The sequence below is a fragment of the Thamnophis elegans genome, chromosome Z (genome assembly GCF_009769535.1).
Source record: "Thamnophis elegans isolate rThaEle1 chromosome Z, rThaEle1.pri, whole genome shotgun sequence".
Classification (NCBI taxonomy): Eukaryota; Metazoa; Chordata; class Lepidosauria; order Squamata; family Colubridae; genus Thamnophis; species Thamnophis elegans.
Window position 1 is genome coordinate 112,932,659 of NC_045558.1, and position 24,852 is coordinate 112,957,510.

General features: G+C 38.3%; 1 protein-coding gene across 8 annotated transcripts in view; it reads left to right on the forward strand.

Annotated features, from left to right (window-relative positions):
• The first annotated feature begins 2,779 nt into the window (after nucleotides 1-2,779).
• The window catches only part of LIG1 (DNA ligase 1), a 30,077-nt gene continuing 8,004 nt past the window's right edge, over nucleotides 2,780-24,852 (forward strand). Inside the window, exons 1-16 of one of the 8 annotated variants that reach the window (XM_032235269.1) lie at nucleotides 2,780-2,952; nucleotides 6,827-6,946; nucleotides 8,376-8,462; nucleotides 8,691-8,832; nucleotides 9,149-9,260; nucleotides 10,307-10,408; nucleotides 10,918-11,073; nucleotides 12,687-12,807; nucleotides 19,158-19,256; nucleotides 19,928-19,984; nucleotides 20,077-20,249; nucleotides 20,445-20,611; nucleotides 22,362-22,438; nucleotides 22,736-22,827; nucleotides 23,674-23,773; nucleotides 24,593-24,678. In XM_032235269.1, the coding sequence (XP_032091160.1) occupies nucleotides 6,930-6,946; nucleotides 8,376-8,462; nucleotides 8,691-8,832; nucleotides 9,149-9,260; nucleotides 10,307-10,408; nucleotides 10,918-11,073; nucleotides 12,687-12,807; nucleotides 19,158-19,256; nucleotides 19,928-19,984; nucleotides 20,077-20,249; nucleotides 20,445-20,611; nucleotides 22,362-22,438; nucleotides 22,736-22,827; nucleotides 23,674-23,773; nucleotides 24,593-24,678 (1,588 nt within the window). In that variant the 5' untranslated portion in view covers nucleotides 2,780-2,952; nucleotides 6,827-6,929. Of the gene's footprint in view, nucleotides 2,953-3,384; nucleotides 3,516-3,663; nucleotides 3,922-6,826; nucleotides 6,947-8,375; nucleotides 8,463-8,690; nucleotides 8,833-9,148; nucleotides 9,261-10,306; nucleotides 10,409-10,917; nucleotides 11,074-12,686; nucleotides 12,808-19,157; nucleotides 19,257-19,927; nucleotides 19,985-20,076; nucleotides 20,250-20,444; nucleotides 20,612-22,361; nucleotides 22,439-22,735; nucleotides 22,828-23,673; nucleotides 23,774-24,592; nucleotides 24,679-24,852 lie in introns of those variants that run through there. The other 7 variants (XM_032235273.1, XM_032235267.1, XM_032235266.1 and 4 more) reach the window with 7 other exon arrangements.

The following is a 24,852-nucleotide window of genomic DNA, read 5'->3' on the forward strand; positions in this document are numbered from 1 at the left end:
TCGGACAGGTCGCAGTCGGTGTTGGTCGGAGGGCAGAGATCGGCCCCAAGGCCCCTCAAGTATGGGGTGCCGCAGGGTTCGGTCCTGTCCCCCCTCCTATTTAACATCTACATGAAGCTGCTGGGTGAGATCATACGCCGGCACGGGATTAAGTATCACCAATACGCAGACGATACGCAGCTGTATCTTTCTGCCCCGTGCCAACTCAGCGAAGCAGTAGAAGTGATGTGCCAGTGCCTGGAAGCTGTTAGAGTCTGGATGGGAGCAAACAAGTTGGCACTCAATCCAGACAAGACCGAGTGGCTTCTGATGTTCCCTCCCAAAGACTGTCCAACTGTTCCATCTCTCAGGCTGGGGGATGAAATTATACGCCCCTCAGAGAGTCCTCCTGGACCCACAGAACACCATCTGTCGGCTGTGACTAGGGGGACCTTTGCCCAGGTTCGCCTGGTGCACCAATTGCGACCCTACCTGGATCGGGAGGCCCTTCAGACAGTCACTCACGCCCTTGTGACCTCAAGACTGGATTATTGTAATGCGCGCTACATGGGGCTGCCCTTGAAGAGTGTTTGAAGACTCCAATTAGTCCAGAATGCAGCCGCGCGAGTGATTGTGGGTGCACCAAGGTACACCCACGTTACACCTATCCTCCGCGAGCTGCACTGGCTACCTATTAGTCTCCGAATCCGCTTCAAGGTGCTGGTCGCTACCTATATAGCCCTACATGGCATCGGACCTGGGTACCTGAGAGACCACCTCCTGCCGATTACCTCTCTCAGACCAATTAGATCACACAGGTTGGGTCTCCTCCGGATTCCATCTGCCAGCCAGTCGGCTGGCGACTCCCCGGGGGAGGGCCTTCTCTGTTGCAGCTCCGGCCCTCTGGAACGAGCTCCCTGTTGAGATCCGAACCCTTACTACCCTCCCCGCCTTCCGCAAAGCCACCAAGTCCTGGCTGTTCCAGCAGGCTGGGGGGAGCTGAGAAGCATCTACCTCCACAGAAATTGTGAATGTTGGTTTTGTTTTTAATATGTTGTCTTTGTCTCGTTCCCCCCTTTCCCTTGTCTTTTGTGAGTCGCCCGGAGTCCTCCGGGAGTGGGCGGCATACAAGACAAATAAATAAATAAATAAATAAATAAATAAATAAATAAATAAATAAATAAATAAATAAATAAATAAATAAATAAATAAATAAATAAATAAATAAATAAATAAATAAATAAATAAATAAATAAATAAATAAATAAATAAACAAACAAACAAACAAACAAACAAACTAAGTTCCTCAAAGACACTATAGAACTCACAGATTTCTCAGATTATGTTAGTCATAGAATTCCCAGGTGTCAAGATGGTTTTATTTTTCATCCTTCATATCAGCTTTTGAATCTGTAAACTCATCATGAGCCTATTTGGCATCTCTGCTAAACAATGGCACAGCCGAGTCACCCACTTCACTTATGGACAGGCCTGCAAACTCTGATCGTTTAGTAAGATATCTAGGAAGATATCAAAATTGGCCCCAAGTTCTCACAAATGTTTTCCAGTGAGGAATTTAGAATGAAAAATATTCAGATGCTTCAAATATGTCCTGAAGGGTAATGCTGATATTAAGATCATAGCACTGATTTTGTAATTTAAATGGATAATAGAACATCTACAACTGAAAAACCATGAGATCTCAACAATCTAACACATCAGTTCTCAGCTTTGTAGATTCTCTGCCATTGCCTAAGATCCTGAAGACACTGAATTGCCTGATCATTTAAGTTATCTTTGGATAAAGTCCAGGTACATGTTTAAACTATCAATATTGTACATGTATGATGTCTTCCAATTGAAGCAGAAGCAGAGGCTTGAAGTTCTCAAGTACAGCTTTACCTGAGACAACTGGTCTTGAAAACCTGGCTAGAAATAATTCTACAGACCAGCAGCCATTAATGGACCTATGTCTCCAGTCTCCATTTCAGAAAGACTTGAGAATGGAAAGAAGTATATATATTTAAAGGACTCTCCCACCTTTCCATAAATTTCAGTATTAACCAATAAACCAAATTCTGGAACTTTCATAAAAGCTTCAGAAATCATTTCAATACATGAACATTATGGAAAAACTTTTTCAACAAGCATGTGGCTTTGAAAATATAGGAATGTATGTAGCAACATATGCAAGTGTTCACGTGGAATTTATAACAACTTAATTTAGCAAAAATGTCACATCAAACGAGTACTTGAGTTGTGAATTGCAGAACAGAGCAAGGGTAGTGAAAAACCAGTTCTTATTCAAAGACATTTACATCTTCAGGAATAAGTTGTTTGCAGAATAATCTATCCTGCCACTTATTGTGCGTTTCTGTTCCTACAACAAGAGAGGTGAGGGATCATACTTGAAATTCCATTTGCTTTCAAAAACACATTGCATAGTGGGTCTATCAGAAATCTACTGAGTTCAAACACGAGCTAGACAACATAAATAATCTGAATACATATCAGTCAATGGGGAATGGGGGTTGCATCTTCTGTCTATTTTTCACAAATATTCCGTTTGACCCAAGCTCAAGCCACTGCTACTCCCATGAAATGACTTTGGAAATATTGTCACAGTAGATTTGGCGGGGCCAACCAACGTGGTTCCAAACAATATAACCATCAACTTTGTTTAAGGCAACTCCCTCATCCGGCATGCCAATTATTCCCTCACGGAAATCATCCCAAACTGTTGCGCCAAAAAACATAAAACCTTTCTCTTCTTTCTAGCTCTCTAGCTGATCAGGCACCACCCCCAAGGCCTCTCAAATTGACTTTTGATTTAAAAGACCAATTTCTCTCCACTAGTAGATAAATGGGTACTACTTCTATGGGGAAAAAACCTAGCTGCGTTCGTGTGCGCGAAGAGCGGAAGCCGGCGTTGGACCTGGAAGAGGCAACTGCCCCAGCTTCGCGCCAACTGCTGTAAGCTAGTTCGCTCCCGAGTTGTACCAAGGATAGGGCCTAACATACCGAGCTAGCAGTTTAGGCCGTCAGGATTGCACTGTGTCTAGGTTTGGAGATTTTCCTGACATTATATGTCATTCGCTAAATAAACAAATCACTACCACCGTACAGCAGGATCGAAAGGGGCGAGAAAGGGCAAAGCTTTGTGAGCTTCCAACACTGAGAGCGCCAGCCACTTCTATCAGGCTTTCCAACCCTAGTTCCTTCCCAGACATCCCTTCCTTCTCTGTGTGCAATTTCAGAAGTTTTTCAAAGTCCTTCTGTTAACAGAAATGAGCGAGACTTTTTTCAAACAAGACCATCCTTTCCCAGCAGGCTTGGAGGGGTGGGGAGGAATGACGAAAGAAAATGAGGGACATTATTATATGCAGAGCTTTATCAAGGCGTCGCGGACGTGTGACGTCAGGATCCCGGTCGCTGGATTGTTGTTTTTTCCCGCCGATTGCTAGCTTGTGTTTTCGCGCGGAAAAAAAATGGGCGGCGTGTTGTTAGGTTAGGGAGAGCCATTGAAGCTGAGGCAGGTAATTCTTTTTCACTTTTTGCGCGCGCGAGAGAGAGAGCTTGTCCCCACTGTGGGGCTGACGAAGGAGCTTTCGCACGACCGGGGCGTGGGGGAGGGGATACTTTTGGCGGGAATATTTCGTGCGTCCAGGATAGAACTGAATAAGGGTGATTTCCTCTCTAAAAATCGCGCGGAAGGAAATGGCGGGAACGGTGCCCTATGAACTCTTCTTGTCAATAGCACTTCCCACCACGCACACATACACCTACCTCTTTTTTCTTTCTACATAAGCGGGACTTTCGAGTATTGTTATACGTATTAGCTCTTGTCTCTCTTATAGTGGCTGCTGGACGGGTGGCAAAGAAAGGGTTTTTCTGTCGGTGACGTTTATTTCGATTGCTCATTATCTTTTGATGCCCGGTGAGGTGCGTTTTGTAACGTATTTAGTTGCCGCTATTGTCAGGCCTTGCCTTCACCTGAGTGTCATATTTGGCAGGGAACAGACAGAGGGGGGAGATGGAGGCAAGCTAAATAACAGAAAGAGCTATCCATTCCTCTCAAAAAGAACTATTAGTCCCCAAGGATCATTTTTATAATGTTATTCTATTTGTATATGCTCTTGTATAAATTACTGTGGTAAATTTTATGGGGAGGATATGGCGTGTGACATTTTTAAAATAAAAATCGATATAAAACTGCTCATCTTATAAGAAATATATATTACAAAGATGACTTAAAAGGAAAGGAAAGCAACATTGTAAAACATTGAAAAGGCGTTTTCAGACTTAGTTCTTTCGTATATGTTCTGTGGGATTATTTCTTCCCTTGCTCTTGTATATATTTTTCCAAGTGTGTGTGTGTGAAATGAATGAGAAAGTCTAGGGACCCTTTTTGCAAGTATTTGTCCTGCAGATTTGCACTTATTAAAAATGTGCTAAGTGAGAGAAATGGAATAAAAAAACTGTACAAACATACATACACACATAGTCAGTTGTGATTTCTTCCACATACTTCCTATTTTGTGTAAATAATATGGAATAGAAGAATAGAGAAAGCCCCTTTAACTTTTATTTGCTAGTATGGCAAATGTTATAAATAGTTCAGTGCAGAAGAAAAGACGCTACATTTTAATAGTAGCAGAGATTTTAGACATCTCTATTAGATTCACTGAATTCCAACTGAATTATTGCGAGTAATAGCAGTTTTTAACTACAGTAGAATACAAATGCAGCCTATCTATCATCAGTGCTATTGTTGGGGGAGAGAATTAAGGGGAAGTATTATAACTGCTTGAGTTCTTGGAGGAAGGAATCTAACAATGTCATATTACGCTAATGCTGATATTATGCTAATGCTGATATTACTGCTATGATAGACTAGAACTTAGCAGCAATCCAGGTAAAGTATATCTTTAATGAATTTTCCAAGGTACCTGTGCAAAGCTTCTGAATTAAAGTATTTAATACTTGACACCATCTTAAATATAATTGACCTATATGCCATTAGATTTGAATGACCCATCCCAATATGTCTTACAACTGATCTTTTAGAATAGTATTTCTTAATATTTTTTCTCTTACCCTTTCCCACTTTGAATAATTGTGGTGGATGTCAAAATTGATTTTGTTTCTATAGGTTATATTTATACATTTTTGCCGTGATAGGGCTGTAAGCATGTAAAGCGGTATATAAGTCTAAGTGCTATTGCTAAAATTAAAATTGATGCATTCACTGCCATTACTCCTTTTCACAATTGTTTGATGGGATTTTAACATTGTTATTTTTCAACATAGACTGGCAAAAAAGTTTCATTTTGCAGACCCTTGGGAACTTATAACTATTCTTTAAGAAACCATCTTAGAATATAGCTAGCTAATGCTCCAAATAAAATGACACCCCCCATTTAATCAAACTAGAACAGCATGTTGATATCTTACACATGGAAAGTATATGGAAGGAACCAAGTTACCTGGTTCTAGCTTACCTGATTTTTTTGTTATTTCAGTTTTGATTAAAATATAAAAAACTGTGGACTTGCATGTCACTTTGTAATACTATGATTTAAAATTTATATTAAAATTTATGATTTTTAAGAGAGTTGAGCACTTCTCTGCTATACAATTCAAGAAATCCTGCAAAAGATGCCATTTTAGCATCTTCATTGTGCTTTTATTTCAGAAATGTTTTGAAAACTGCTTTCTAGAAAGTTACTTGTTTCCATTGCGTAGTGCTATAATATGCTGTCATGTTTATCCATTTTATGGACAAGGTCTGCAACAGCTCACTTGTCCAGTGAGAAGTAATATTGAAAAGTTTTTTTCAGGCAACTTCCACAAAATAAAAATAAATAAAACTGTAGATATATAATTGTGTGCTAAAATCATTAAATATTTTTAGGAATAACAACAGGAATAAGATTTAAGAGAGATTAAAGAAACTGAGAAAAGGTATGTGAGTGGAAAATGAATAACATTCTTCAAAATCTGAAAGGATGTCACTTAGAAGTTTAAGACCTGTTCTCCCTCATTTCAGAATGTAGAACAATAGATTAGAGAACAGTAAATTCCTCAAATGTTAGAAGTGGAACCAACCAGAAGTAGAAAGTAGCAGGTTCTACTCCATTATATGTATTCAAGGAGATGCTAAATACCATATTTTTCAGACTATAAAATACTCCAGAGTAAGATGCACCTAGCTTTTGGGGAGGGAAACAAGAAAAAAAATCTCCCTCTGCCCCCCAGCAGTTTGCCTCCTTGCAGCAAACAGCCTTGTCAGCTTCAGCACAGCCTGATTTAGCACCAACAGCTGATTGGCAGTTGGATCTGCCCCCCCTCCCGAATACCACCAATCAGCTGTTCCAGGCTGCGGGGATTGCCGCCACCTATCAGTGCCTTTGGCGCTGCCACCTACCGCCACCTCCGTGCATCCTATTTTTGGCCTCCACGCATCCTGTTTTTGGCACATTCCAGGCGGCGAGGATCGCCGCCACCTAATCCTGCTGCCTGGTACGGGCCAAAAATGGGACACATGGAGGCCGAAAATGGGTCACGCAGAGGCCGAAAACGGTGTGTGGAGGCGATGATAGGTAGTAGCGATGATTGGTGGTGGGAGACCTGTTCTTTTTGTTTTGAAATTGGTATAGGGAGGCATAATATCTCTAAGGCAAAGGAAGGATCAAGTCTTCCAAAAACTTGATAGACACACATTTCATGAATTTATTCAACCTTCTTTTAAAGCTATCAAAGTTTGTCACCATCACTACATCTTGATGGAATTCCAAAGGTCACATTTTTACACAGCTCAAATTCAGTCTATCTCATTTTCTTTCAGCTGTATCTTGAAAGAAAGTAGAATATAATCCATATGATAATCCATGAATTTGTTTATGCTATTTTGTGAACAGATGAACTAAGGAAAAATCCAGATCTCTACAATGCAGAGCAACATAAGGTATGTGACAGTATGATATCTGTAAGCAAATAGTAGTAGTGGGTGTATAGTAGTATAAAGTTGAAATATTTCATTTCTGATGTCCAAGCCACATTTGAAACAATGAGGTGAAGTGTTTAACTGTAAAATGATTTTTCTGGACTGAATAGCATTACTACTTTTTTAAAATGTTAACAATTTCTTGAAGTATGTAAAAAGAACATATCAGCAATTAAAATACTTAACAAATATAGTGATTATCTAAGGTAATCTTATTTTTCAAGCAACACTTTGTTTATTTATTTTTTATACGGTTTATATGGCTATAAACTCAAGCAGTGCCACTCAGTGGCTTACAAAAAAGAAACCAAAAAAACAACAAACATGTTTTCAAGCATAGAAAAATGTATCATCTTTAAAAAAATAAATATAGTTTTTTGTACATTTGAAGACTACAACTTCCTTTGGGACAAATTAGTTGAGTTATGTACTCATCATGAGTAGAAACAATGCCAAAGTAATAGCACCCTGTCTTCTTTAGTGGTTGGGCAAAGACATTAATGTTTCTAAAGGTTTTCTTTATCAATTATTTTTTTAAAACAACATTATGATTGGTTAGCCATATTTTAAGACGGGCTTTGGCATGTTTATCCACCTATCAAATCATTCCCAAGGACCTGGGATAGCCAGATCTTGTTTAATGTTGTTAAAGGTATCATTACAAAATGCAAACTGTTCTATGTAAAACTGCAGTTACAATTCATTTTGTAAGAGTTGATGGTGTTCAAGTGGTGCTCCAATTGTTTTGGGATTAAACCCAACATGCTCTTAAGGTTGTTCTATCTCTCCATTTTATTTTTGTTTTTCTTTTGCCACAATCATTCCACATCTATTTGCAGGGCTTTGTATTTTGGGATTTTCTCCAGTTCTTTCTCTTCTATTCTGCTGTCTCCATGAACTGCAACATCCATCCAGCCTTTTTTGTCTTTCTTATTGACAGGACTGTTATGGGGCAGATGTTTGTTTGAATTCTAAAGCCCCACAGCACTTTAACTTCCTCATTTTCTATTACTTTGCCTTGTGGTCCTACTAGTTCTTGCTTGGAGGAAAATGGTTTCTGCAGATATTCCAATGCACCATTGTTGTCATTTGTCATGCCATTTTTTAGTTAGCTTGTGAGACCTTCTTACAGCTGCTAGGTGGGTCACATTTCTTCAGCTTCTTTGCAGAGGCAGCATTTGCTATTGCTATTGTATATTTATCTGCCCTTTTATTTGGGTGTACTTTTCCAGTGTGTCTCTATGTACTTGCTTTGTTACAAAAGATGGCTTTTTGAACTGGAAAGCTGCCCAAAACTATGCTATCATTCTCTTATAAAAATAATTATATACTCTGTAGCCCCCAGAATAGGAAAGAATATGTATAATCATGTTTATTTATGTCTGAGCAGATCATTCTTCCAGCCTCTAGCGCGAGTAAAGTCTGAAAAAGAAAAAACAGAAGACAGCAACTTGGAAGATGTGCTTAGTTCACAAAAGTGAGTTACTTTGAGATATGTACTTATACTGCAAGTCTATTCATTGTCTTAGGCACTCTTACAGTGATTCTTGGGCCAAATCTTCCAAAGAATACTGATTTTGAATACACAGTTCTTGCTGCTGAAACATCTGTATCTGTCTATAACTGACTTTTAACCAATATTTATATATGTAATAAACATGATATTTAGTAGTTCAGTAATTATTGCTAATTATTTGGTTCTTAGGAAATTAGTAAATGATTCAGAACTCTGTGAAGACTTCACAGTGAAATGTGCATCAAAAAAACCTAAGGTCCTTAAGAGTGATGATGAAGATGATCCTGTGGAATTAGATGGAAAGGATGCACAAGCAGATGACAACAAGTTGGTAAGTCTGTTCCTGTAACATCCTAATCTTTGACAGATTAATCATGGAAAACTCTTTGAATTCTTCATGAAGATTTTCTGCTTTCATCTTTCAAGAATAGAGGTTTTATTTTTAACATATGTTTTTACTTGTAATTGCCCAGTTGTTGGGAGCTGGGTTTCTCATTTAATTTCAATTGTAGCACATATTTCAAGCTAGGTTGCTCTTATCAGACTAACATAAAAGTTATAATAAACATTGGTTTGTTCCTCTTTTATTGTAATGTTCAAGGTTATGCTTATTTGTGGTTATTCTTTCTATCTATATCCCTTTTTAGAGCCCTGACTGTGTTTCTGAAGAAAAGATCTCTGAAGAGAGCATCTCTCCAAGTATCAGCCCAATTACCTCCAATTCAGCCACATCTGTCAGTATCCCAAGGCGCAAAACTGGTAAATTCACCCTCTTAATAATCCAACTCAGAAAAGTTTGTGTAGGGAAACTGCTACACCACTTTGATATCTTTGTACTTTAATTCTAACATTGTTATTTTAAAAACTATTATGCCGTTCGAATAGAATTAGGAAATCTTGACCTTAGAGAGTAGTTCTGGTTTTAGACAGTCTTCCACAACTTTCCATGTTGTTGAGGAATTTAATAAGCTGAAGTCCATCCATTTAAATTGCAGAAAGCTGGATGAGAATGGAACCTTAATTACTGATCCATCAAAGCAGTTTGGCTCAATTTGATTTTGATAGACATTTATTATAGGCTCCTTATTTCATCGTGTTTGGTGTATTAGAAATGGCAACAAGCAGTGCCAGTCCTCAATCAGAATTAATCTATTAAATATAATGGAGAAATGTTCTTTGAATTTTTAGAAATGTGGAAAGTTGTGATTATCATTTGAATGTTAATTGTACCCCAACATTGATAAAATTTACCATTTAGTAATATCTGCTAATTTTCTTTTGTAGCCCTCAAAAACTACAGTACTAGCAGTGTCATCAGGCATTATTTCCTTCCTATTACTTCAAACAACCTTTGAATAAATTAGGATAACATGCCTTGGTCAGTTCTCAACATGTTACACAAAGCCCAATCCAGAATTGAGGTCTACTTCCCTGCTTCCAATTCCCCGTTTGCTACATAGAAACATTTGCATTGAGTTTTGGAAAGGAGAACTTTGAGGAAGATCAGAAAAGCAGAGGAAATTCACACTCTCCATCTAGAATAACGAGGTTTTGTGTGACATTCTGTAGACATCCTTTAACATTTAACTATTTTCTTGATCTGTATCTTACCATTTTTGTAAATCTTTTTTTCTTTAAGACGGCTTTTTGGTCAAAAAATTATATAGGCAGAACTCTTGATATGAATTAAATACAGCATATCAATCTCTATGATCTCTTATTTGCTTTAAGGGTAGCAAAAGTTTCCTAAATGTTGGGAAAAGTAGTGACAGTTTAATTGCAAATGAAATTTATTCTACCTTTAGCCCGCAAGCAGCTTTCTAAACGTAAACCAGAGGAAGATGACAATAGTTATTCTCATGAAAACCACAGTAGTAAAAGATGGAAGGAAAACCTTGATGGAGATGGTGAGCACCTTATTGTCTGGTTATTAGAAGAGTGATTAATATGAGAGACTCAAAAGGGGATGACTCAGTGACTGGCTATAAGCTGGGCTAAAATATTAGATGTAACTTTTCCTGGGGGGGGGGGGTTGGAATAAAGTTTCTCTGAATTATTTCTTTGTAAATATAGTTTACACAGAGAATAAGCTTATGTTTGACTCAGTCACTAAAACTACCATGCCTTTTTATATATTCTAAATTAGGTGCACAGTTTTAGTTTGCAACATATTTTTCATAAAATATAATATATTGTAGTGTCCAGTCATGTTTGTCAATGTTTACATGAATTTGCCTTGTCTTCAGATCTTCTGTAGGCTTTTCAAGTTCAAGTTTGTTCTCTAAATGTTTGTTTCACAGAAGCAGTTTGCAACTATCTTGGGTATCAAAAATAGGTATCAAAAAGCAAATCAAAGCAAACTTAGTTCAATTTTCTACAGATAATGTTGAACATTTGATTTCTACTTTATAAACAGATTCTAAAGATAAAACCAATGAGAAACTGATAGAAGTGGAAGAAGTTAAAAGTGAGAATGCAACATTGGTGGAGCATAAAACAGATAAAAATGCAAAGGAAGAAGAAATTCCAGATTCCTCTAAGCCATCCAGCAAGTCAATTTCTAGTTTTTTTGGTAAGTTTGAAATATACCACCATTTCTGCATGGAGTAAGACCAATGAAATAGCAAACGTTATCAATTATTTGAGGTGATTCTTTTTTTAAAAAAGAATTCCATAAACCTGTCTCCAATTTTTTTTAATTTAAGAGTGCAGGAGAAAGTACCATATTTTTCAGAGTATCAGATGCACCCTTTTCCCTCAAAAAAGAGGCTGAAAATCTGGGTGCATCTTATACACTGAATATAGCCTTTTTTGCCTCCAGAAACCCTGCCTCTTCACCAAAATGGCCATGCAAAGCCTTTAGGGGGCTTTCAGAGTGTTTCTGGGGGCTGGAGAGGGCAGAAATGAATGAAAAACTGGTCGTTTTTTGCTCAATTCCCCCCCCCCCCCAAAGCTCCCAGGAGCACTCTATACGCCTCTTAAAGGCTATGTATGCCTTTTTTTAAAAAATGTTTTTGGGAGGTCTGCAGAGTGCAAAAACTTTTTTTTTAATTTGCCTCTTCAAAATCTTGGTGCATCTTATACTCTGGTGCTTCTTACACTCTGAAAAATATGGTACTTGTTTATAAGAAAAGTATAATATAATCAAAGTGCTATATTAAGAGAGAAAGTAATGTCATATACTTCCTATAAGAGTCTGAACAAGTGGTGACTGATGAGGATAGCAATAGCACTTAGACTGATACAATGTGCTTTACAGTGCTTTACACACGGGCCATAGGTTCACCATCACGGATATAGGAGGTCCCTGACCACAATTGGGACCTGAATTTCAATTGCTGTCAAAAACGATGTGGTTGTTAAGTACACTATCATGTGACCGGGCCTGGTTTTTACTGTAGTTGTTAACATGAATCACTGTTGACTTTAAGCAACTGATCATTAAGTGAATCACATGAAGAGTAAATGCAGTTTCCCCAATTGAATTTTCTTGTTGAAGCCAACTGGGAAAGTTAAAAATGCTAATCACATGACCACAAGAAGCTTCAGCCATCATAAATAGAAGCCACTTGCCAAGCATCTGAATTGCAATCACATAGTATTTAAATCACCTGTTCTGAGACCATCATAACTTCAAACCATTGTTAATTGAATAGTCATAAGTCAAGGACTACCTGTAAAGAGAAAATATGCCTACAAATCAGCATTCCATATACTGTAAGTGAGATTATCATAATTCTAACCTCTTGATAATTTTAGCAGGGAGATTAGTTTTTTGGCTGATAACAGATTCTGTTTAATGCCTTTGATTTTATACCTGACTTAAGACCATGGTAGGGACCAGAAAAGTTATCATTAAGCAGTGCAGTCATTAAATGTGGCATCACATGATTATATCTAATTTATGACCTTTCTTGCTGCAATCATAATCTGATTGCAGCAAGAAGGTTGACTGGCTTGCAACCTTCCCAGCCAGCTTCCCCATTGACTTTGCTTATTGGAAGCTGGCTAGGAAAGTTGCAGGTGGCAATTACATTATCACAGGACACTGAAAACATTGTAAATGTAAGGATTGGTTGCAGGTCCCCTTTAAATACTGTCATAACTTCAAATAGTTGGTAAATCAATGGTCTTAAGACAAGGACTATCTGTAATTTGGAATGTCTTTTATGTTTTCATTTTCAGCTCCCAAGAAGAGTTCTGTGAAAATAGAAAAGAAGCAAGCACCTGTAGTATCAGCAAACATATCAGTACCAAAGTGTTTTAATAAAATTAGTAATGATGAGACCAGCAGCATAGCTGACAAGTAAGTGATTGGTGTGTTTTTCCAAGAAGGCTCTGTTTCATATTTATCTTAATGCTACATCAGTATTATTTATTTATTTATTTATTTATTTATTTGTCTTGTATGCCGCCCACTCCCAGAGGACTCCGGGCGGCTCACAAAAGACAAGGGAAAGGGGAAAAACGAGACAAAGACAACATATTAAAAACAAAACCAACATTCACAATTTCCGTGGAGGTAAATGCTTCTCAGCTCCCCGCAGCCTGCTGGAACAGCCAGGACTTGGTGGCTTTGCGGAAGGCCGGGAGTATTCCAAAGTATAAGGTCATGTAGTAAGCAGAAGATCACAATAATTCATGCCTTTTGTCCAGAAAGGATTTAACAGAAAGTTATTTCAAGAAAAATCAATGTGAGTGTTAATGTCACAAAGAGGGAACAAAGTATAAAATATTTTATTCATAACTATGTACTATGAAAATGATAAATATATATTTATTATTTATAAATACAGTTACAGTAGTTATATAAATATCTTTTCAACTGTGTTTTTATTGTTTAGGTCTGGTAGCTTTAAACATACACATAAACTGATCAAAAACTGTGAAAATAAAACTTGTTAAGTTTTTGCTTCAAACATTTTTCATTCTCCTGTGTGCTGCTTGGAGAATCCAAGCATGGGTTAACTTTGTCCATTAGCCTAGAGACTGAGTTATGAAATTGTTGACCACACCTCTTCTGACTCGTAGAGTTCCGTTTTTTAACTCAGTTTAACCTGAAGAAATGTAAATATTTTCTTTAGGACAATAGACAATATTTTAACTCATAATATCTTAATTAGTTATAATTTTTAGCGTTATTTCAGTTGGCTAGCATTTATTACCTTTCGGTTCAAGAGACTTTTTTCCCTGGTCTGCAGCGGAGTGGGGTGGCTTCCCATTCCGACGGGCAGCCGCCCGTATTGATTCAGGTGCTCATGTACCCTGAGGAAACTGGGCGCTGTTTATTTTCTGCAAGGATAAATTAAGGTTGCGAATTCTTGATCAACGAGTGGAGCCATGGGGCGGTTCCTCGCCTGTTTGTCTGCTGTGGTTGAGAGTCAGTTCACCACTCACACTCAACATCTGCATGCGTGAATGCCGGAGAGAGAAGTGATCAGGTCGCCTTAATGGCACACGTCGACCCACCGCTGCCATTGCGGGTGGTCATTTTTGTTTTCGCTCATCAGGGCAGGCTGCCATCTTTGAGGCAACTTTTAAATTTCATGCCATCTTTCCTTGCTGAAGAAGGAGCAGCTTGGCTTTTGCGCTGAAAGCCGCAGTGACATCATAACAGCCATTAATTATGCGGTTTGGGAGAGTCGCTGCCATTGTGAGGTCTGCAGCAGTGTGGTCGCGTGTAATCTTGCTCCAGCAACGCATAGCAACAACTTCTTTACAGTTTGCTCTTTGGTGCTGTTGAAAGTGGCAAACAGCAGTGATGCATCCCCCTCTTCAATCGGGTCCTTGGATCAGTCGGGAGCTTTGGGTCTACCAATTGGGCTTTCCCTTCATCATAAGGCCAAGATAATGGCAGACTGCTCTATCTCTGATAGAAGCTCTGGGGCAAAGTCATTTCCCTTGCCACAGCAGAACCCGCCAAGACTAGCGCTAGGCTGGGGAGGTTCACTACTAAGATCACATGTAATAGAGCCCGGGCAGACACCTCATCCGTGGCTGCGGGCAGGGCCTCCAAACATAAACAAAAAAGGAAGCATTTATCCAAGCCTTCAGTTACTGCAACAGCTAGCAGATCATCACCAATCATAACAGCGGAAAGGCTTTCATCTCTTTCTCTGCCTGGGTCTCTTATTATCTGGGCAGGGACCCAGGGTTGGTCTCCTGATATCCCATTCCACAGGGACTCCTGTGACATGGGATTGAGACTCCAATCTCCTCCTGGGCTGCCTGAAATTGGCCTGGCTCCGGTGTCTGCATCTAAGCATTCGGTGTCAGTTGCCACATTCTACCCCATGACAGCAGGGCTGAGATCCGAGGAAGGCCTTCCTTTTAGTCTCTCCTCTGAGATAAAGGATATGATCTCAGCAGCTATATCACAAGGAGTAGATGTCGAGCTGCAATGTAGGGGGCAACCTCCTCGACATTCTATTTATCCAGGCCCTTATCCACTTCTCAGTTGGATCCCCCTTTTCCCCTTCCTTCATTTCATAGTGAAGGTTCGGTGGTAGATGAGGACGAAGATATGGGGGATCAAGAACTTTCAGATGATGGAAGAAGTCGGGGCTTAGCAGTGAGAAGACGGAGTTTCAGGTCATTCCTGAAATTCCCCTATTCCAGAAGAAATGGACGGGTCGTTTACGATCCTAGCTGTCCCGGAGAGACAGTGAAGGTTTGGGGAGATCCAGTGACCTCAGAGACGTTCGCAGGTCTCGGGGGGGCTCGGATTTCCTTTTGCCATCCCTTTCTGGATTAGCTGTATGCTAACCGAAACTGCAGGCAGCCCCTAAGAATGGTAGAAGTGTTTTCAACTGGTAAGCTGATTTTATTACTCAAAGAGAGATGGTCCGCATTAAAATCTAAGCTAATTGAAACCAAAGAACAGAAGAATCTAGCGCCGAATTGTGTTTTTTTTTTAATGGATTTATGGCTGGTGGTTACCCTATTTCTTAAATGTTTTGAATGCTGATTACGTGGATAAAGGAAAGTTTACTCTATTTCAATACTCCCTCAGGCTCTCTTTAAGTGGGCTGTAAACCAATTTACTATAATTTGGCTTCTTATAACTTGACACTTTTACTACTTGGCTGTGTTGGTCTAAGATCAGATAAGATTGCATAGCTCTCAGCGTGTCTTTACTTGCGAATATCTTCTGCATCACATCATGGCGTCTGTACTTGCTTCAATTGATTCATTTCAAATGATTTTTTCCGCTTTTCAAAAGTTGTTTGATACGTATGAAAAATCTTCAGAAAATTCTGAAAAAAAACTGGACTATCTTGTTTTTAACATCAAAATATGAAAGAAAGAGTGAGAGCGTTGAATGTTTGAGTGCTCCTGAAACTCAAATGAAGAATGTTAGAAAGGAAGTCTCTCAACTTGCTGACACGTCAGGTGTCTGGTCTACTTCGGAGGCAGAAAGAGAAAGAGATACAACGCTTGAAAGAAGGGAAGCCATACAGAAAATTTATCTCAAAAGACAGATTGCAGGAGGAATGAGAAGCATTAAAGAATCTATACTTTATGAAACATTATTTGCAGAATTTTCGATACCACCCTTGAAAATCAAAAACAAATTGAGTGGAACAAGCCAAGGACAACGTTATTACATCAGAGGCACCCTAAGCAAAAAGGTGCGAAGATATTTCTGCTTGGACTTGCTTATAAAAACGTTTGGGGAACTTGTTTTAAGAATGGTAACAGGGCCAAGGAAGTTTTGCTATTGGAGAGACATAGGCTGATAGATTGAAGAATACAATTGAAAATTAGCTAAATCTAATTACTCTTATTTGTAATAGATATAGCTGAATAATAATTGATATTGATAGTAATGTATATAATGTGGAGTTGATATGATAAATAATAATTGGATATGAGAAAGGAAGGTTGGAAATATTTTTGGATTATATACAAAGGTTATTAATCACAATAATTATCACTATTAAAAAATAAAATAAAATATATACAGTTAAATGTTAATTAATATGGGGAAAATGTTATGATATATGATATAACTACATAAAGAAGGGAGAATGATAATAAACTATACTGCATGGAAGATGGACTTTTTGGTATTAAATATTATGGATGTTCAGCTAAAATAGGATATGAGGATTTGATGTTAATAGAGGATATTACAAACAAGTAAATGAAATGTCAGCAGGTGTTATGGATTAATTCTTTGGCATAGTTAAGGATGAAGGATGTTTAAATAACTGTAGTCAACTAAAAGTGGAGGTATAATGATGTTAATATAGTAAACATTTGAGTTAAGATATTTGAATTAATATGAATTAATGGAAGAGATGCACCAAAACATGTTGTAACCAGCTGATATACTTTTTTATATATATATATATATAATATATACCTGTGTTCTTTTTTTTTTTGGTTCGGTTTTTTCTTCCCTGCCTTGTCTTTTGTTCTTTTTGTCTTTTTTTTTTTTTTTACTTTTTCTTTTTCCACTAGTGTGGGCATGTATTGTTTAAGATTATTATTTTTATTAATATCTTTAAATAATAATTACAGTCAAATGAAAATGGATATATGATGATGGTGATATGTATGAATATTTGAGTTAAAATGCTCGAGTTAACTTGAGTTATGTTTGTTGACTGTGGAGGAGATGCACGAAAGTTTGACACACTTTCTATAGCATGTAAAGAAAGATGTTGTACTTGTTTTAAATTAAAATTTAAAAAAAATAATAAAAAAAGAATGTATGATAGGTAGGAATCGGATATGTATTTGTATGATTAGTAATTATATAAAAGAAAGGATCAATGGACAGGTAATCTGATTGACTACATACATACAGTTATGTAATGGATATAAAATGTAATTGTTGTAAGATCTAATCACTATATGGAAACGTTTATGCCAGAAATGTTGCACTATGTCCGATGTTTTTAATGTTTATCTAATAAAAAAACTTTTAATGGAAAAAAAAAGAACTTTCAGATGATGAGGGCCTAGTTCAGAACAAGCTCATGTTTTTCGGATTGTTTAGGCCTGCATTAAACCTGATTATTTGTGCATTGTTTAGATTCCCAGTAATGCTCTAACTTCACTGGATTCTGTATTCTACTGAGTCATTATAATTACATTTACCTGAAATGATGACAATATTTATTGTCCAGATAACTATGTATAGGGTTTATGGGAATTATATTATTTTACATTTTCTAAGAATACAGTAATATACGTGACCCGTCAAAACCGCGTTCCACAAAAGCGTGGTCGACGAAAGCGCGTATGTGACGTCATCACAGCGCGACGAAAAAGATCGAAAAATTGAAATAAAAATTAAATTACAGCAAGCCGATTCACATAAAGGTAAGGGTTAGGGTTAGGGTTAGGGTTAGGTTAAGGGTTAGGGTTAGGTTTAGAGCGTTAGCGTTACGTTTAGCGTTAGGTTAAGGGTTAGCGTTAGGTTTTTCGTTAGGTTAAGGGTTAGGTTTAGGGTTAGGTTTAGGGTTAGGTTTGGGGGGGTTAGGGTAAGGTTTTTGCTTTATTTTTACATTTTTCGATCTTTTTCGTCGCGCTATGATGACGTCACATACGCGCTTTCGTCGACCGCGCTTTTGTCGACCGCGCTTTTGTGGTGGAACCATAATATATGCAAATGCTTTTGAATATTGAATGGTGCAAAATGACAGAAACACACTAGCCTTGCCTTCAGTTGACATCCTCCATGTTTAGAAGGAGTGTCTATAGTGGAGAAACATTTGTATCTAAATAGTCAAATAAAGAGACTTTATATTGTAGACTTTCAATTTCTAGTGTAGAAGATGATAAAATGAAAATAAGACTAGAACTGAATTGAGTAACTTTCTGCAAAATAAGAATGCATAGATTTTCTTCTGCTTGAGGCCCACCATCAGGCCTTTACAGATTATTTTATATTATGCAAAGAAAAAAAATTAAAAACGCAGCTCAGTTCTCCGAAGTTTCCTTTCTAAATTTTCCAATGTTATTTTTTACTATGTTGTCTACAGTTCTTGATGACAAGTAGAGAAAAGGTGGTATACATGATTTTTATGCGTAGTTAAAACATTTTTTTTCTGCCTGATTTTACTGATGTGAGGATGTCTTATTATAGTCATCTTTTCATGTCAGTGGTAAGGTTAGCAGGTTTATTGATCTGATTTTCTAAAATGCATTGAATTTGGAAACTACTTGGATTAGTTTTAATACCAATTTGTAAAAAGTTGCAATAATTCTCCAGGCCTCAAGAAAGTATGAAAATTTATGCAGAAGTTATTTCTTTCGCATGACACCTTTTCCCAGTGTATGATTTGTTACAAAAAGGCTTGGATACTTTTGCATAATCTAATGATAGATTTAGAAATATTAGTAGTACTTAGACTTATATACTGCTCCTAGTGCTTTACAGCATACTCTGAGCAATATGTCAGTATATTACCCCCAACAATCTGGAACCTAATTTTACCGACCTCAGAAGGATGGAAGACTGAGTCAATCTTCAGCCGATCAGGATCAAACCTCTGGCTATAGGCAGAAGTAGCCTGCAATATTGCATTCTAACCACTGTGCTACCGTGGCTCCCAAATCTTAAGAAATTAGTTAGTCATTTGGTGTAGGATAACTACATACCATGTATTCCCCCACCTCACCCCCATCCTGTTGCTTTTACAGTTTTCTCAAGCCATCTCTTACATTTGAGCTTGCAGAGTACAACCCTACAAAGAGTGGTTATCATCCTGTTCTTGATGCTTGCTGGGTCCCTGGCCAAAAGTAAGTGCCACTGAGATTACATTTTATGCTACAAAACATTGCTTCTTTTAAAAATGTATCTCTTACTATTCAAGCACCAGTGGATATTTCCTTATCTGTTTTCATGTCAGTCAGTCTCATAATGAGCTTCATTATAGAATCATGTTAAATTACTGTATTAATTATCTCATGTCCTAAACCAAGAATTGGTATTTAAGACCTGTGAAGAGTATGTCTCTTCTTCCAATCATAGTTACCATCTAACACTTCTTTAATATAAACTGTCTTTTGTTTAGAGTCAAGCTATTATAATCGAGCTACTATTTTTTCTAAAACACTAGTTTGTTATTTTGATCTGCATTATTAATTGTTATGGCTTAGCATGATATGTGTGAGCCTACCCAATGATACCTTATTTAACAGTTAAAATATTTTAAAAAATCATAGCTTATCACAATATGCAAGTCCAATTGAATAAAATAGATGGAATTTAGTATTGATTTTTGAGAGAGAGGAAGTCCTTTTTAAGACTTTAGCATTCTTTTTCACTGATTGCTGTTTTTTTGGTTTTTTTTAGCAAATTCAGGGGATATAAATTTATGCAAAGAGAAGAAAGTTCACTTTGTTCTATTACTTCTGGATGTTGCGTTTTAGTTTCATAGATATTGCTGTTATACTAATTCTTTTGACAGGATGCCATACCTGGCTGTGGCTCGTACTTTTGAATATATTGAGAAAGAATCTGCCCGGTAAGATGACTTGTTACAAATTACAGAATAAGTAAGGATATTTGTAGCATTTAGTCTTGTCCTCAAAAATCATACATCATTTCTCTTTCTAGGTTGAAAATTATAGAGACCTTAAGCAACCTCTTTCGTTCCGCGATTGTCCTATCTCCACAAGACTTGCTCCCCTGTGTCTACCTCTGTCTCAATCAGTTAGGCCCAGCATATGAGGGCCTAGAATTAGGCATTGGCAAAACCATCCTCATGAGAGCTCTGGCCCAGGCCACAGGTGAGTCTATCTAATTATAATCTTCCTTGGAGAAGTAATATTAGGCAATAGCTGCCAATAAAACAAACATTAGTATGCTCTTGTTATAAAGTAGAACATAATCTGAAAAGATGGATTATAGAATTAATAAATTAGTGACAGTATTTTTTTTTTAAAAAAAAAAATCTTGACTATAGGATCTTGTCTTCTCTCTAGGTCGGCAACTGGACCAAATCAAGGCAGAGGCAGCAGAGAAGGGAGATCTAGGTGTAGTTGCTGAAAACAGTCGCACAACACAAGGAACTGTCATTGCTCCACTCAAACTTGGTGCTGCTGCTGTCTTTGGCAAATTGCAAGCAATTGGTCAGATGGTGGGAAGCTCTGTAAGTAATGAATGAGAAGATATTAACAATTTTGTTAAGAACACAGACTGCTGTGTTTATTAGGGGATGTGGCCAATGTTCCCTCTATTTTTTTTCAGTGTGAGCAGGAAAGTATAGTGTTTGAGCAGCACATTTTCATGCCCGAGCACCTGAATTTTTTTCACAGATGTCACTTAAGACAACAATGAAATCAGTATTATTTGAAACTCAAAAGTTATGTTTATTCAAGGTACCCGCTTAATTAAAAGTGTTAAATAATAACAGTATCACTTAACAACGCTCCTGCTTAGCAACCAAAATTTTGGCTCAGAAACTGGCATTTGAAGCACACAAGTCTTAAAGCTGTCAAGTTACAAGATCCTTGCACCCCTAATCCTTTAGAAAACCCTTCAAACCTGACAGCTTTAAGACTTGTGGACTTCAACCCCCAGAATTCCTCCTCCAGTCATGTTGCTCTTTTGCCTCGGCTCCACTCTGGCTACCTCCGTCCGGACCTGGCAGCTGCGGCGACCTCATCAGCCTGGATCTGCTCCATCTTCAGTTTTTTCACCAGGGGCAGGGCTGCCTCTGAAGATGCCAACGAGCCCCTGCCGCCACCAGAATAACTGCTGCTGCCACCTCCTCCTCCAATAGCACCACCGCATCTGTCGGCCGGCGCTGCAGCTGAGGTGAAGCCGCCAAAGCTCCCGCTGACGCTCCCGCCGATGGCAGCGGCGGCGCCTTCCCCTCTGCTCAGAGCACCTGAGCTGGGCACCGCGTTACCCCTGCTGCCACCTGTTCCTCCGCCATGCTTTTGAGAAGCCGTGAGGTCTTTTTCTCCCTGCTCCGCCCCCTTCGCTGCCTTTCTACTGGCCCCCGTGATGGCACTGCCATCAGGTTCCTCCTCACCACCTCACCTATGACAGCACTCCGGCGCCCTTTTCCCCTCCCACGGTCGGTCCAAACCTGCCGTCCAGCTCCCGCCCCTCAGGGGGAAAAAAGGCATGCTTTGCTGAACATGGGGCAACTGATGGTAGTTTGAGAGAGCGCAGCCAGGGCAAACTACCGTCAGTTGCCCCGTGCTCATCAAAACAAGTCCGGGGAGGTCCTTTGTGGGCGGCCAGTTTTAGCCGCCTGCAAAGGACTTCCCCATGCTTGCTTTGCTAAACACGGGGCGACTGATGGTTGAGCGGCGCAGCCGGCACCTAGGAGGTCCTAGGTGACCGGCCGTGCCGCGTAAGCTCCTGCCACCGCCCCCCCGTGCCCATGCTAACCCTAACCAGGACAGAAAATCTGAGATCCCTCAGCTTCCATAGCCTGTGACATTAAAAATCACTGTGCTGCACGGTGTTTTCTTGTCACATGCACGGCCCCGCACCTTAGAGGGAACATTGGATATGGCAAGGATTCAGTTGGTTAAATGTAACATATGATATTAACTTTAATATTTATGTCGCACAAATATTTGATGTTATCACTTCTGAAAGAACAGTCTAATAGAACACTGGCGTGGAAGAAAATAGAGTTTCTGAAAGCATCATCCAGAGAAATTTATTTTTAACTCTTATGTCTATTTGTCAATAAAGTTGGATAGTGGTAAAACAATTTTCTGAAGTGTCCTGTCTCATGTATGTATAGGAAGAGCCTTTTTGTGAGGTTGCTATCATTATATAGAATGAAATTTTCTAAAATTACCATGCCTAGTTATCCTTCTTCCTTTTCTTCCACCCCTATGCATCTCAACACCTATTTCTATTTCTTTTTTCCTCAGTCTATGAACAAGAAAATTGACATTATCAAATCTTTGTTTGTTGCGTGTCGCCATTCAGAGGCTCGTTATGTGGCTCGGTAAGTGCAATTAGACTTGTAGCACAATTGTTCTCCTTGTGGCACTTCAATATATCCACATTATATTGCTAAAATGATGTGCTTGATGTTTAGTTTGCATTATCTCCAGTGATTTCCTAAACACTATTACAATAGTTATTTCTTCTATTTTACTTACTGGTTTGTGGCAAACTCTCAGCATTCTATTTCTCAGTGTCCTTAATTCCAATAAACACAAAGCTGTGCATATATATAATTCTCCTTCAGCCATTAACATAACCTCTTCAGTATTGTAATAAAGTTCTTTGTGCATTGCAGGTCACTACAAGGAAAGTTACGGATTGGATTAGCAGAGCAGTCTGTCCTCTCAGCTCTTGCCCAGGCAGCATCACTCACTCCCGCAGGACAAAGTGAGTTTGCTTTGCAAACATGAAATAGCACTAATCAGGGCTGAAGGGAAATGTATGGAGTTCTGCCCAATACATGGGAATACCTGATTAGCATTCTAGTGCAAAAGAATTGAATATATATAGAACCATCTAGGAAGTTGGGATCATTCATAGGACAGGACGTTTGTATTCTGTATTAAGTCAGAATTAATTAGAAGACATCAGCTATTTTTATTATTGCTAAATAATTCAGAATTTAAAGACTTGAGTCAGAGAACAAAAAATACAATTAATCATTAACAAATAAATGTAGTCATATTTGCAACATGATTTTAGGGGCATTGACAGCATATTCAGACTTTAAAAATTCAAATAGTACTTTTTTTTTCTAAAAGTACATGGCATTTAATATACAAGTAGTCCTCACTTACCAACCACTCATTCACTGACCATTTGAATTTATGACAGTGCTGTAAAGAAAGATTCATGATTGGTCATCAAGGTTACAGCTGTTGCAGCATCCTTCAGTCATGTAATTGCTGTTTGTAACTTTCACAGCTAGCTTCTGACAAGCAAAGTCAGGAAATAGGCAGCAAGTCATAGTCATGTAACATGCTTAATGACCTGCGGTGATTCATTTAAAGATTTCAAATGGAACTGACATCATAAGTCAGCACAGTTGTGTGACCTTGTGTGTAATAACCACTCCACTTAGCAACAAAGTTCCCAGTCTCTTTTGCATTACTTTGAAGTAATGGTCAATCCAAATGAGATATTCTGTACTTTTACTCAATATGTGCACATCCTAGCTAAAGGAATCCAATCATTAGTATGTAAGTTAATATGCATATATTCTTCCCCTTCTAGAATTTCCCCCAAAGGTTTTGGATGCTGCAAAGGGCAAATCTGCAGATGCACGCAAAGCCTGGCTAGACGAAAGGGTCTTGATTGTTAAACAGGCCTTCTGGTGAATATTATTTCTATTAATAAATTATTCATAATGCCTTTCCATTGCCTCTAGCTCTCAGTTTTCATAAATTGCAACAGGTAAAGTTCCTGACAGCAGTAAATGCTACCAAGTGTATCTGGCTTCAATCGTATCTTTTTTTGTTTTTTCACTTGTAAATGAAGCTTTTTGTGAATGGATAAGAAAGGAAACCTGAGCATTTATGCTTTCACTTTCTCTCACTTATTCCTATTTGCCCTCCTAAGTAGTTTTCAGTCTAATTCAGTCCATATGTACTTACCCATAAATTTTCCTTTGTTTTTTATTTTTTTATTGCATATTTGCTAGGAAATACCCAGCCAGGCAAGAGGGGAGATCAAAAGTAGAACTAGCCTTGTATCTTTATGCAGCCGCAAAAGACTTAAGCATAACCCCTCCTAAATTCCATGATGCCTTAGCTGTGTTCCTAAAGGAAGGCAAACACTCTGGGAGATTCTTTTACTGATATAAGTAGAACATAATAAAGTAATCGACATGAACTTTTCATGTGTGGACCCAGTTGTTTAAGCCTGACATAGCTGGAATACTGTATACCTACCCCCCTGTAATAGCTTATGTTCTCTCACTGAGCTTTCTAGAACTTTTGGAAAAGGCAGGAAAGTGCCAGGGGGAAAAAAGTGATGGAGCCTTACAAAATATTAAAGAAATATTAGCTTGAATCACTTCTGATTGAACTGAACAATCAAAAGCCACTACAAACTTTGGATTAGGGAATTTATATATTTTAGCTAGCCAAGATCTAGTCACAGATCTCTGTCATTTTAATTTCTTTGTTTTCAGCGAACTACCAAATTATGACATAATAGTACCTGTCCTTTTGGAACATGGTGTGGAGAGCTTGCCTCAGTACTGCAAAATCACGCCAGGTATTTTTAAACTATCTTAGTGGGAGTAGGGCACTTGATAAACTGAGAATCTATCCCTTAAACAGAACTAGCACTTTCTCTCCAAAATTTTATATGCTTTGCAATTTATATATACAGTTCTGGGTGTTTGTTTTAGGTTTTCAAAAACCATGCATTTTCATCTTAAAAACGAAC